The sequence below is a fragment of the Macaca nemestrina genome, chromosome 1 (genome assembly GCF_043159975.1).
Source record: "Macaca nemestrina isolate mMacNem1 chromosome 1, mMacNem.hap1, whole genome shotgun sequence".
NCBI lineage: Eukaryota > Metazoa > Chordata > Mammalia > Primates > Cercopithecidae > Macaca > Macaca nemestrina.
In genome coordinates, this window is record NC_092125.1 from 159,022,002 (window position 1) to 159,035,629 (window position 13,628).

Below are 13,628 nucleotides of genomic sequence, written 5' to 3' on the forward strand. Positions count from 1 at the left end.
ATTAAGTGCTACCTTTAGTAAGAATTTAGTAAAAAATACTTGGAAATCTATTAAAATGTTAACTAGTAGCCTTCTCTGAGTAGTGAAACTATGATAATTATTTTCTTCTTTGTATCCTTTAATTTTTTCAAGCTTTGGATAATCTATCTAAATACTATCTCCATATTTAGGGAAAAAACAATACATATTAAAATATATTTGTTTTTATACTAAAAAGCTGACATTGTAATATAAGAATATTTTGATATTTTAAAAAATACCTTAAAGTATCATTATATCATTTGAGTGAAAAGAAAAAGCTTATTCTCTAAGAAATGTTCTATGTGTGACAATTCCATTTTGCAACTAATGCTGTGAGAACTGACAATCACCTTTGCCTCTAGTGGTCACCTTTATCCATTGGTAAAAGACAGGAGCCTTAGGGGATGAAGGGCTAAATAGAGAGAAGCAACAAAGTGATGTGTCACATTGCTGAAATGGGAGTCTCAGCATGCACAGTCCTCTTTTACTATGGGTGGAAAACAGTTGGGGTTAGACACCAGCCAAGTTCTTGCTTTTAAGTTTCAGTTCAGAAGAACATCTGAGAAAAAATGACCAAGTGAAGCCTTTTCTGGTTTCACATGTAGTAAGTCCTTGATACTTAGGCTAGCATTCCACTCATGCTGAACCCAAAATAGGCAACACCTAACTGTACAGGCTCTCATCTACTTCCAAAGGCTAATCCTCCAGGGGCAAGCCAGCAGACATGGGAAAATGGTGATAACATCCCTGAGACAGAGGGACTACAAGCTTCACTATCATTTCTGAGTGAGTTTTAATTTTCAGAAGATGTTAGTGTCGTTTGGCTTCTTATAGTAGTCTTTTGGTTCAGTAGCTGCTAATTGCATAATTATTGTTTATTATTAATATTGTAGACTCTATTTTTATACCCTGTGGACTACTTGGACACAATTTTGATGTCTTAGCACTGATGGAATAAAGCTTCATGTAATTGCCAAATAAATTCATATGCAAAACCTAAAACATTGCTTATTTGAACTCTCTAGATATACAGCATTCACATTATACTGGAAGGAAGAAAAGGAAGGAAGGAAAGAAAGAAGGAAAAAGGGAGAAAAGGAAAGAAAGGAAGAAAGGAAAGGATGATATTTGACTCATATGTATTATGTTTATCAAGTTTCTAAAGTGAAAAATTGATAGCAAATCCAACTATTACATCATTGTCATGAGTCAATATCGTCTCTAAACTCTTATTGTAAAAACCTTTTGTTGTATTGGATAAATGAGGAAAACTGATGTTCAAATATTTTTAAAAGAGAATATATTTGAACCATATTATTCCCCTTTTTCATTTCTGTTTGTCCTCTTAATATTGTTAAGTCAAAATTTTCCCTCCAAAACCGATTTGAGGCAGGTATTCCACTATTTGTTTCCAAATACAGAGGAGTCAGTAAGTAATTACCCCTTAGTAGTTCACCTTAAAAGAAGCAAGAAACCGCATTCTAGTTCTGTTTTCTCAAAGTAAAGTCGTTTTATCTGCTGTAACAGAATATCGGGGGAGGATGAAGGAAGGAAGGAAAGGAAAGAAGGAAGGAAGGAAGGAAAGAAGGAAGGAAGGAAGGAAGGAAGGAAGGAAGGAAGGAAGGAAGGAAGGAAGGAAGGAAGGAAGGAAGGAAAGGAAGAAAGGATAAAAGGGAGGGAAAAGGGAGAAAAGGAAAGAAAGGAAGAAAGGAAAAGAAAGAAATTAGTTAGTTTCAGAAATACCATGTTCTTATCCCAGAAGACAGATCTAAGTCTAGTGTTATTTGAAATAACTTGTTAACAAGGAGGTGATATAATGGTAATGTCAGGGATTTATGGGATTTATGATATGGGTCATCAGATGATAAGCAAGGGTTGTAGAAAGGGAATTGTCAGAAACTAAAGACAAACTTAATTGACTTTACACTTTGGCCTAGAATCCTACCACATTGGGTGATGACACTTAGAAATGCCCATTATCATCATCATCATCATCATCGCTGGTATTTATTAAGTGCCTAGACACTTGCTAGTAAGTGGAAGATGAAGATGCTCTCTCTCCATATTATTTCATTTAATCATCTCAAGAACTATTGAGTAGATAACTCTTTTTGACAGATGGGTAAACCAAGGCATTGGCTTAGGCCAAAGCAATTGCTCAATGTGATATGGTTAGTATGTAATATGAGAATTGAATTTAAGTCTCTGTGATCCTGAAGTCTATGCTAATAACCAACTACAGATAACAGAAATTTCTACAATAGCTTTTACTGTCAAATTTATAGGAATTGTGTAATAGCTTTTTTGCTTCTGTCCACATGGAGTGAATATTGGGGTCAAATCACTAAAATCTACTAATGGATGAAATGCTCATAGTGTAGTCAGCTCTAGTAGTTTTAGTAATTTAAAAAAGCAGTGATGATTGGTGTCATAAAAGCCATAGCACACATTCCTAGAAGGGAAAATGCAACTAAACTGCTTTTTTCAATCATTTCATTGCATGTTCATTTGGCAAATCTGTCACTGCTCCTGGCTACTCGCTGTCTCCTTTTTTAATGCAAGTATTTCTCTGCATGGATTTCTTTACTTCATGATCTTCTCTTGTGTATTGTGTTTTCTCTTTGAAATCATAGCTCGGGAGTTGTTTATGCTTCAGAGATTTTTAAAACAAGGTTACATTTTAATGTAAATGCATTTAAATTGAACCACTTGTTTAAATGATGTGAAATGGCTCAACAATGTTCCCATGACCTGTTTTTATACCTTTTGATATTCTATGTGACATCCAATAAGCTGGACAGATAATAGCAGAAGTCTTGGCATCGGACTACCACTGCCACTGTGATGCTGAGTCTGGTGTCAGCAGTGAAGATGAGGGTGGGAAGCCACCGAGGAAGCTGGAGGTTGACACAAGTGGCGGTGAGGGCACATCATTACCTAGGAACGACCTTCAGAAATCCTCTGCAAAAAATGGCCTGTTTCTACCCTTCTTATTCTTGTTTCTCCCTTCTGCCACCTTTTTTTTTTTCTTTTCAACTAATGAATAGCATGGCCAGAAGTAGTTGAAAGGCCCTAAGGGGAGCTTTACAACTAACATCAGGTAAAAATTTATTGTTCTTTTTTGAATATATTGATGTCTAGGATTAAATAAAAGAATGTTAGATTATACAATACCAGTAGGAATTTTCACATCATTCTTATTTCAGTAGCCTGCCTCCCAGACAGTTGAACAGCTAGGTGAATTTGCCTTAACTGATCCAACTGGAGAGATGGAGAACGATGGTACATTTCACAGTGATTCATTTGAACTTTTCTTTCCCCTTTTTTTTTTAACTAGGAAAGGATTCATTTCCATTAGCCTATGACCTGGCTCTTGGTGGTAAGTATTCCGTCTGCAAGAGTTCCAATTAGAGTGATTCAACAGACCATGACTCACATAAATCTGGTCAAACTTCCCATGTTCTTGAAATCACTAGGCTTTCTGGTGTTTATTGAATGACTTTTTAAAAATGCCCTGATTTGAATATATTTATGTGTATGGGGGCAGGGAAATATATTCATTTATTCATCATATGGTCACTTTATCCCACCTTCAATTTTAGTAATTGTCATCAAGCATTGTGAGGCATTTGAGATTTTACCCTTCTTTCAAGCAATAACTTAGCCAGCCACAGTTTTATGGATCATGGCAGAAGACATAAGACACCTGAGTCAGAGAAAAAGGACTTTATTGCTCATAGCAAATAGCAGTAGCCAGAGTACCTGTATTTATGCTGGTTCCCTGAGCTCCAATTCTCCCTTGGCAACATGAAGAGGAGCAGGTAACACTTGATTGTGCAGTGGGCTGAGTTACAGCAGAGGGACCCTGAGCTTAGAGAACCCACATCTTTTATAGTGGGCATTCAACTAGAAGAATTCAGGTGCACCTTCCCAAATATTTATTCTTCAATGCAGAGATACTGGTTATTATTGGTCAAATGGAATTCAAGCAAGAAAATCTAATTATTTGTAAGCAATGAAAGGTGTGCACAAGGAAGATTATTAGGGCTTTCTTTATGCCACGAACTGTGCTAAGCATAAATTATCTCATTTACTGTCAAAGGATTCTGTGAGCACAGCATTGCTATTCCCATGTCATGGATAAGAAAATGAAAGATTAGAGAGGTGTTATTTCCCAAGTTTGTATAATTAGTAAATGGCAGAGCTGGCGTTTTTTACCCACGTTAGTCTGACTCCAAGTACACATTCATTCCACTAAATCAAATTGCCACTGTTTGTGAATATTACTTGTTCTCTCATATTAAATATTTTTTTCAAAAGCCCATGGGGTTACCATCAAAAAACATGTAATGTTTTTATACTAATATTTCTTAGAAAAGCTTCAGTTACTCTTTCTCCCTTGCTTGAGGAACGTCATATCTAGCTCCTGTATTGTTTGTGTGTGTGTGTGTGTGTGTGTGTGTGTGTGTGTGTGTGTGTGTTCATATAATATAATATCTCAGCTGGATGCCATTAGCACTTTCTCTCCTAGAATTTAGACATAGTATATTACTACATGGTGGCTAGGCAATTTTATTTCCCTGTTTCCCTGAATGTTCCTTAATTAATCCATAAATTTAGAAACCAGATTAGAAAAACAGAGGACTTTTTTTAATATACTTTCATGCAGGAATTTGAATAGCAGCAGATACACTATTAAAGAAACTTGACACACATTATTGTTTCCTATTGTTTCGATTTAATTTTGTTTCAAATCCGGTAATAATCTGTAATGAAATAAAATGGACCATATTCTCTCAGGTGAATTGGCTACATGTTCTGTGAACCAATATTTGATTCTATACTTCACTTTGGAAGCTTTTAGGTAAAAGTTAGGAAATAACTGCTGTGATAAGCAGAGGATGACTTGTAAAGTCAACCTCAGCCCTATTGATAGACCTGAAATTTTTATTTTACCCCTTTGAAAGGAGACATCACAAATTACCTTCCAAACACATTTTAAGGGAAATGTAATATCAGCTATTATTGCTTTACCTCAAAATGGTTTATCATACTAGCTGGCAAGAGACCGAGGAAACGCAACAAACGATAAGCATCTTTTGTGTTAGAAGAGGTAATGAAATGGTAAGACAGTCTTGGACGGGGTATAAAGTAGAGAAGTGAGTAAGATAAGGACTTCAGGCTTCTGGTAGATTGTTGGTGATGATGTTGGGGGTAAGATGGCTAGCCAAGAAGGCAAGCAAGTGAAAAACAAATGAGGAACATCATACTTGCCTACTTTACAAGTTTTTTTTTTTTTAAGTTAGAGTTTGACATCTTGGTATGTTAACTAATTTTATAAAATCTAGTCTAGGGTTTTTTTTTTTAATAAATGAAAAAGAAGATTAAATTGATATAAATTATTAAGGTGGCCCTTTTCAAAGCTTCCAGCTCCCTAAGTCCTATTCTGCAGTTGGGAAATCGAAATGCTTTAGGTGTTTGGCATAACATGCCTTTTTTTACTTATTTTGCTTGCAACATATATATAACTTTATTTAATAATAAAAAAAATCTACTTGTTGCTATTAAAAAATATCAAACCTATATTTATTGAACTATGAACTATGATAGCTTGTGCACCCAGGTTTGCCAGGAAATTATGGGTGAAAACTTGTACTTCAAGAAGAGTATTTAGGCTGAAAAGTGTCCCAGTCTACAAAGTCCTGTCGTGCTTTGTGATACTGTTTTGCCAAAGGCAAATTAGCTTCTGAACACAGGTGAGAGGTAATGCAAATTTGTGTCTTTAGTAAAAAGTCTTACCTTGAGCTACAAAGGTAAGACTTTTTACTAAAGACACCGATTTGTGATGACTAAATCTAGATATAGTAGCTTATCATGTGGGAGTGAGAATCATCAGTTCACACTGTATACTGATTGTGTTGCTAAAGGCCCATGTGAGTTCCAGAAAACATAGGCAGAAGAGAGACATATTATGCTGCTGCAGAAAATAATGGTTTCAGGGCCAGGTGCAGTGGCTCACACCTGTAATCCCAACACTTTGGGAGTTTGAGACCCAAGAGTTGAAACCAGCCAGGGCAACATAGACAGACCCTGACTCTACTAACAAAACAAAACAAAACAAATCAAAACAAAAAAATTAGCCTGGCCTAGTGGCATGCACCCATGGTCCCAGCTACTCAAGGGGCTGAGGCAGGAGGATTTTTGAGACCAGGAAATCGAGACTGAAGTGGGTCATGTTCACACCGCTGCCCTCCAGCCTGGGTGACACAGAGAGACCCTGCCTGAAAAAAAAAAAGAAAAAGAAAAAGAAAAAGAGACAAATAAAATAATAATTTATTTGAAGATTAAATACTCACTATTTTTCTTATTGCATAATTTTTTCCATTCCACTTACTATTATTTCTAAGAAAGGAATCGTGTATGTATGTGAGAGAGAGAAAGAGGAAGCCAAGAGAAAGAGTGAGGTGGAGATTTTATTGATTCCAAGACATGGGGACATGATAATTTTTTTGCTTATTGCTGCTTATGTTAAACATCTCTGATGTTCAGCTTTTCTTTAATATCAATGTGTTCCTTAAATTGGAAGACATTTCTTTTCATAGTGAAAAACCATTATTAAGTCATGGTGCATGTTACAGTCAGCATCCTAGAATCAATGGAAAAAGTGTTTTATATATAATTCAATGGCCTTGTGATATCACATATAAATATCTCACACTGTAAATAAGTGTTATATAAGATTATAGTGTCTCCTCCCTTGTTCACTTGGATTAAAGTAACCTTGATTTCTAACCTCATTTTTATAGCGCCAAGAATGAATTTAGTGGTGGATGAAACAGCAGCAATTAACTCAAACAAGGAATCCCAGCAATTGGCCCAAGAAACATATATACTGGAGAAGAAAGGAGCAAAGGAGGAAGATGAAGGGCCCCAGCACAGAGATGCTGACATAGTACAGGGAAAAGGGGAGGCAGCCCTGTGGGGAGAAGCAGGAGTTGTTCACAAGGCTCCCTTGAGGGCATGGAAGCCAACAGCAGAGCAGTCAGAGTTGGCAGAAGAGTTTACAGAAAAAGGGGAGATCCCTCCAGGCATAGAAAGGAGGGCAGAGGCAGCAGCAGAAGCAGAAGGGGCCAGAAGGCTGGGTGAAGCATGCTCAGATCCCGTAGGACAAGCAGCAGCAAAAGATGCTATGGGTCTGAGTAAAGATAAGGCTCCCGAAAAGCAGGCTTTGATGCTCACAGTGCTTGAGACAGACAAGGCAGCTTTTGAAGGGGAACAGGGTTTGAAGAAGGCAGTGCTTGCAAATAAAGCAGCAACTCTGAACTCGGAGGATCTTCAGGAGGCAGCAGCCCTAAGAGAGGCAGTGACATCGGAGGAGGGAGAGGCTGAGGGTGGGGTGGCTGTGAATGATGTCGGGGAAAGTGAAGAGGAAGCATCCATAGACCTAGAGGACACGGGACCCATGGAGGACACAGCACCAAAGAGAGAGGATGGTTCTGAAGAGGCAATTCTTGGGGGAGAGGAACCAGCCAAAGAGAGAAAGGAGGTTATGAGAACAGAAACAGCCTTGAGCCCCTTCACAGGAGAGGCAGAGGCAAGCCGGATGCGGGTTTCAGAGGGCAGTCCTGAAGACCTTTGCCAGGAAGATGTGGAAGGGGAACAGATGGTGACTGAGGCAGAAGCTAATAGGGAAGATGATAGGAAAGAAATTTTACCCAAGGAATTAGATGTAGCAGGAGAGCGAAAGAAAGCTGAGAGGCCAAAAACACCTCTGAGGAAAACTGACTCTGAGAGAGAAGAGGTGACAAGGGTAAATGCACTCAAGGATGAAGACGCTTTTAAAGAAGAGCAAAAACTTAAAGCAGAAGAGGGGAAAACAGAGACGGAAGTAAGATCTGAGGAAGAGACAAAAGCCCCCCCAAATGAAATGGGATCTGATGCTGAGAACGAAGCACCTGTGGAGGCATCTGAGTTGTCTGACAATCCAGGGATTCTAGGAGAAGATTCACTAAAAGACACAGTGGTTCCCATATTTGAAGCAACGCCTGGATTTGAAAAGTCGCTGGAAAACATAACAGCTTTGAGGAAAGAAGGAGGAGGAGAAAGACTGAGCGAAGCCAGAGACACAAAGCACAAAGACAGAGAAGAGCTGTCGAGCAGGGAGAATAGGGCTCTGGAAGAGAGGCCCCGCCAGGATGCAGAGGGGCCCTTGGCAGCTCCTGAAGGTGAGCCAGCAGAAAAGGTGCAGGCCCCTGAGGGGTTGATCCCAGCCACAGGCCAGGCAGAGGAGCTGGCCGCCAAAGATCATGACTCCTGCGCAGGACTGGAGGGGAGGGCTGAAGGACAAGGAGGAGCAGATGTCATGCTAAGGACCCAGGAAGCTGTTCCTGAGGAAGATCCCATGACGGCAGAAAAGTTCAGGCAGGAAGCGATGGGTGAGGACCCAGAGAAGGAAGAGGACAACGAGTGTACTCTGGGGACAGACGCGATGCGGGACAGGAACTCGGAAGGGGACGGGGCCATGGAAGGCGGAGGAAACACAGAAAAGAATGAGGGCATGAGAGGAGGAAGGGTTGTGGCTGAGGAAGATCTACATGGAGGTAGGGAAACGGCAGAAACAGCTGCAGAGGAGAGGGAGGTGTTGGCAGGTTCGGAGACAGCTGAGGAGAAAACAATAACAAATAAAGCCTCCTCCTTTTCAGATGTTGCTGAGGAAGAAACCTGGCACCAAAAGGATGAGTTAGTAGGAAAAACAGCAGCTGCAGGGAGGGTGGTGGTAGAGGAATTAGCACGGAATGAGGAGGAAGTGCCTGCAGTAGAGGAGATGACAGTGACATGTACAACAGAGACTGGGGTGGGCACTCCACGAGTCCTGGAAGGGAAGACCTCAGGGCTAGGACAGGAGCAAGAAGGAGGGTCAGAGGGCCAGGAGGCAGCCACTGGGAGTGGCGATGGGAGGCAGGAGTCGGGAGCAGCTGAAAAATTCCGATTAGGATTAACACAGGAGGGAGAGAGGGAAGTGAGTCCAGAGAGTCTACAGACGATGGCAGCACTTCCTGTGAAACCTGATTTCACTGCAACCCAAGAGAAGCAACAGCATATGGTGCAAGGAGAAAGCGAGACTGCAGATGTTTCTCCCCAAAACATGCAGGCCTAAGAGACTTGCTGGCAGACGGTGAGTTTAAGCCTGATGTGTTTGTAGAATTAAATAGCAGCCCTGCGGTGGGTCTCCTCCCCTTGGGGCTGGCTTGTCCCTTTATTGGTGTTTGTGCACATATAAACACACAGGCTTCAATTCTGTGTCACTTAGCCCTGAGCCTGTCAGGAAAGGGGCTGGAAAAGATGAAGGAGGGGCCAAAGCACACACAGGAGCCACTGCTCTTCCCGGTGTGACAAGTCATACTCAGTCTTTGCAAGGCAGCTCCCTCGAGTAGTGAGATCTGTGTCTCCCGGATAGGACCCCAAAGACAAAATGCAGAGGACAATGTGCCACAAAAGACAGACCATAAAAGTAAAGAATCAAACTCTATCTCACAATTCATTTCCACCTTAGTGTTTTAAAGGATGAGATGAAGGTTGTTTGTAATCATTTGCCTTTAAGTGGGCCCTATGCTTTCATTACTGCAGTTTTGCAAAGTTTAATACATTTCATTTCTACATATATAAAATATAAGCATTCTATATTTAATATTCTAAGTATATAAAATATTTTACATTCTGTATGTAAAATATTTAAATATATCAATCTTGAAGAGTGGAACTAAAGACTAAAATTATTTTTTTGCATATTCTGCTATTTCCTTAATGCCCTCACATTCTTAGTGTCCAGTTTCTACTATTGTGAGTGATTTTATCCTGTTACTACTATCCTTTTTATTGTTTTTCAGAATAATTTAAAGATGTCTTCTGGAAGATGTAAAGAGTGGAGAAAGATTCACCCAAGCATCTCACCAGGATTCTTGATTTTTTCTCTCTCTTCTTTTTAGTTGCTGGTTGCGCTTGTCTGAGATGATTCCCAATCTGTCAGCCCTGGTCAGTAGCTCAGTAAGCACCTTGAGAATAGCTCAAGTAGATCTGTAGGACCCTTATTAGGAGCAGTGGTTCCTCAGAGAGAAACTTGTGAGGCTGTTACACATTCTACACACCTAACATTTTCAAATGAAAATGATAATTTTCAAATGTTTGACTTTTACCAAAGATCACTGGAAGGCCCAGTTTGTAATGTTAGGGGTTTGTTTAAAGTCGTTTTTATTTTACAATACAGAGCCCCAATCAATTCCACAATCTCAATTTCATACATGGGACTTTTACTTAAAATCTGTGGTTTGGGGCTTTAATGAATTGGCCTGTGAAAATGAGCTCTAAAGGTCCTCCCACGCACACTCAAAACTAAAATTGCTCCAAATCTCTAAGTTCTTCCAGCAAAAGATTTCTTGGCATGTATATTCACTTATACTTAGAAATAGTTGTTCTTTTAATTTATGCCAGAATAACAAAGTGAAAATCTTATTTCAAAATGTTCTTTGTTTTTTTTTGTGTGTGTGTGTGTTTCTGTAGTTCTGCTTTCTGGGATAGACTAGTAAAGGGGTAGCTTCCAGCATTTTGTCCCTGGGGCCTTATTTATAGGGCCACTCAGATTTAAATAAAAGTAGTAAATAATTTAGCTAAGTGGAATAAGTATAATAATTATAGCGGTAGGCATAGCATATCAGCATTATGCCAACATTCTAGACTCTTTAGTTGATGTCATTAAATGGAAAAGAAACTTGGATTAAATGGGTGTACTGTTCACCTTCCCAAGTTCTGTTATTTCAAACCTGTGAACTAACCTTGCAGTTCATTATAAATCAACAGTCGCAATTGCATTCTGAATTACTCCCTGATATTATTTTCTAGTTGTGTATCAGCCTGCCTCCTAGGGGTTTTCAGTTCCTTGAAGACATAACCAGTGCCCCAGAGGGCATGTATTTATCTACCATTTCTCTATGTAAGAAGGTAAAAAAAATTTCCTTAAGCAGTGATTTTCCAGCCAGAATATACATTAGATTTTCATAGGACACTTTTATAAATGACTCAACCCTTTTCCCCACCCCAGAGATTCAGATTTAATTCATTTTAGATGGATCTATGCATCAGTATATCTATTTTTAACTTTTCACTTGATTCGTCTATGTAGCCAAGGTTGAGAACCACTGCTCTAAATCATCATATAATCCATGCTGGCCACACTACACTCAAGGTCCCTAGGGACCAGTCATATTATCATAATAAGTATTTTCCATTTTAATGTGTAATGGAGTCATTCAATGATCAAAAATACACTGGGCCAGATAGTAGACTGGTCCCTTGATCAGAAGGATCAGCACACCAGCATTACCTGGAAATTGTTCCCAGCCTCTGTCTCCTACCTACTAAATTAGAAACTCTTGGTTGGGTCCTGTAACCCATAGCTTAGCAAGTCCTCCAGGTAATACTGATGTACACTGATGTCTGAAAACAGCTGTCATGGACTATTGATTGTATTGAGGATTAGTCTCAGTTGGAAAGCCAACTACAGAGGCATTTTGAACTTTCTTTCTTGGCCTCTCTATGTCTATCTTTTCCTGTCTTTTCATTTATCTGTCTCTTTCTCTAGTAAATGGCACTCAATATAAAAGTGGTGAAGTCAATCTTAAACTTATTTTTATTATGATTTTATGGATACATGCACGACGTCCCTCTGCCCTACTCCCTATTAAAGGATATTACTCATTGCACATCATAAATCTCCATCATCTGTCTTAAAGTTTTACGAGTAGATTTCAACTACATTATATTCAAGTTCATTTATTACTGAGCTGTATTACTGTGGAGCTCTAACAGTATTTGTTTCCTGATTTCAACCTCAATGCTACAGAGCACTTTGAATACATTGCACCTTATGGGAAAGATAGTAAACTTATTAATCCCTTTGAAAAAATAGTTTTGTACAATGTGCTAAGTGGTAATTGCTTTGGATTACTTTTATATTTAACATACTCCATCAAAACATCCCATAACATAATTCTGCAATCTGCATGTGAATTTGACTGTGAAATTCAGTATTGTGATATTTTGAATAAGTTAATTCTTTCTCTGCAAATGCTATGTTGATAAAATTACTTGTATGTTCACCTGAAATGATTTGTTTCCTGTTTCTTCATTATTAAAACATAAATCAATGCGTTTACAGATACATGTGAATGGTTCTTTGTAAATAAGACTCAACTTTTAAAATCTCTGTGTTCTTGCCTTACAATATTTGAACTCCACAGAGCAGAGAAGAAAGAATTAGTTTCACTGGGCTGTATTTTTGCGTACAGTATATGATGTATTTATACTAACTGTCTACACTCACATGAGATAATGTCAGGGAGAAAAATTATTATCGCCTATCACCATTTTATAGGTAACTGAACAAAAGCTCAATAAAGTTAAATGGCTTGTCTAAAAATCAGTCAACCTCAGGTCATCTGACAGAAAATTTGGACTTTTTCTTATCATATACACGACTTCTAAGAAGAGGTATCTTAAATAGATACTAAGATACTATATGTGAACATCTACATGTTTTTGTTTACTTGTAGAGGGAAAAATTTAAACTTCCTCAATATATCCTCTATCAGTGAGAAGGCAGTTATATTTCCAGCTAATGTCAATCAAAGAACAAAGGAGATTATTAAAATAGTTCAAAAGAAAAATAGGCAATCAAAGGAAATGTAGGTAGAATTAGGTTTTCTGCTTGAACTTCTTGAGTTAAGCCTTTTCTAAGAGTGTTGTAAATTTAAAGTACAGTTGAGTTCCTTAATCCTTCTAAGATCAGTAATTTTGCCAGAATTATTGCCTTTGGAAAAATGATTGTTTGAGAAAAGAAAAGAAAGCCTTAAGGAAGATTCATCTAGTAAGTGAAATATTCCAACAGACTCAAGGACAGCCCAGAAGAGGCCGCTTCTGACCTTGGGTAATATTTCCTCTCTGTTTTCTGCACCATTTGATTATGTCATTTAAAAAATAAGTTCCTGACACCATGGCCAGCAGCAAGAGGTACAAAAGAACAAAGAATAAATACAGCTGGAATTCTTTAAAAGTTGCTCTCAAATTCACCCCTCTTTTTTTTCCTTTGCTTTTTGGTTCTTTATGCTAATAGCATACCCTGTGACAGGGAAACTAAGCTCTTCAAAATAACTGGAAACTAAATCTGTAAGATAAAATGCTGAAATTTGAGAATGCACATGCCTTTTGTAATTTTTTCCAGAAGGCTCGAGCTATTTAATAATCTGTGGGACTCAACAGTATTTTGGAAAGTTGAAAAACCCTCATTTTTCATTAGGGAAAATGCAGTACACAGAAGATTCTTGGGACAGAGAAGCTGGTGTCTAAGTCTTGCTGCTTTGTCATATGTTTCCTGGTCTTTATTAAATATCTATTGATAATTAAATATTATATTAGGGAACCATAAATTATGCGAGAAATCTCACAGTTGTTCAGGAGATTGGTGCTAATGAGACACAGAGACTTTCAAACTGGTGTAAATGTACCTTCCAGGGAAAATGAAACTTTTCATGGGATTCACTGGCAAGGCTAGTTTG

The 13,628-nt window shown here is 38.5% G+C and overlaps 1 protein-coding gene across 7 annotated transcripts in view; it reads left to right on the forward strand.

Annotated features, from left to right (window-relative positions):
* LOC105482652 (glutamate rich 3) overlaps positions 1-12,532 on the forward strand; it is a 111,686-nt gene extending 99,154 nt beyond the window's left edge. For 4 of the 7 annotated variants that reach the window (XM_024793060.2, XM_024793062.2, XM_024793061.2 and 1 more), the window contains 4 exons: positions 2,815-2,940; positions 3,359-3,400; positions 6,828-9,196; positions 9,909-12,532. In XM_024793060.2, the coding sequence (XP_024648828.2) occupies positions 2,815-2,940; positions 3,359-3,400; positions 6,828-9,178 (2,519 nt within the window). In that variant the 3' untranslated portion in view covers positions 9,179-9,196; positions 9,909-12,532. The remainder of the gene's footprint in view (positions 1-2,814; positions 2,941-3,358; positions 3,401-6,827; positions 9,197-9,908) is intronic. The other 3 variants (XM_011742860.2, XM_011742862.2, XM_011742859.3) reach the window with 2 other exon arrangements.
* Positions 12,533-13,628: the final 1,096 nt, after the last annotated feature.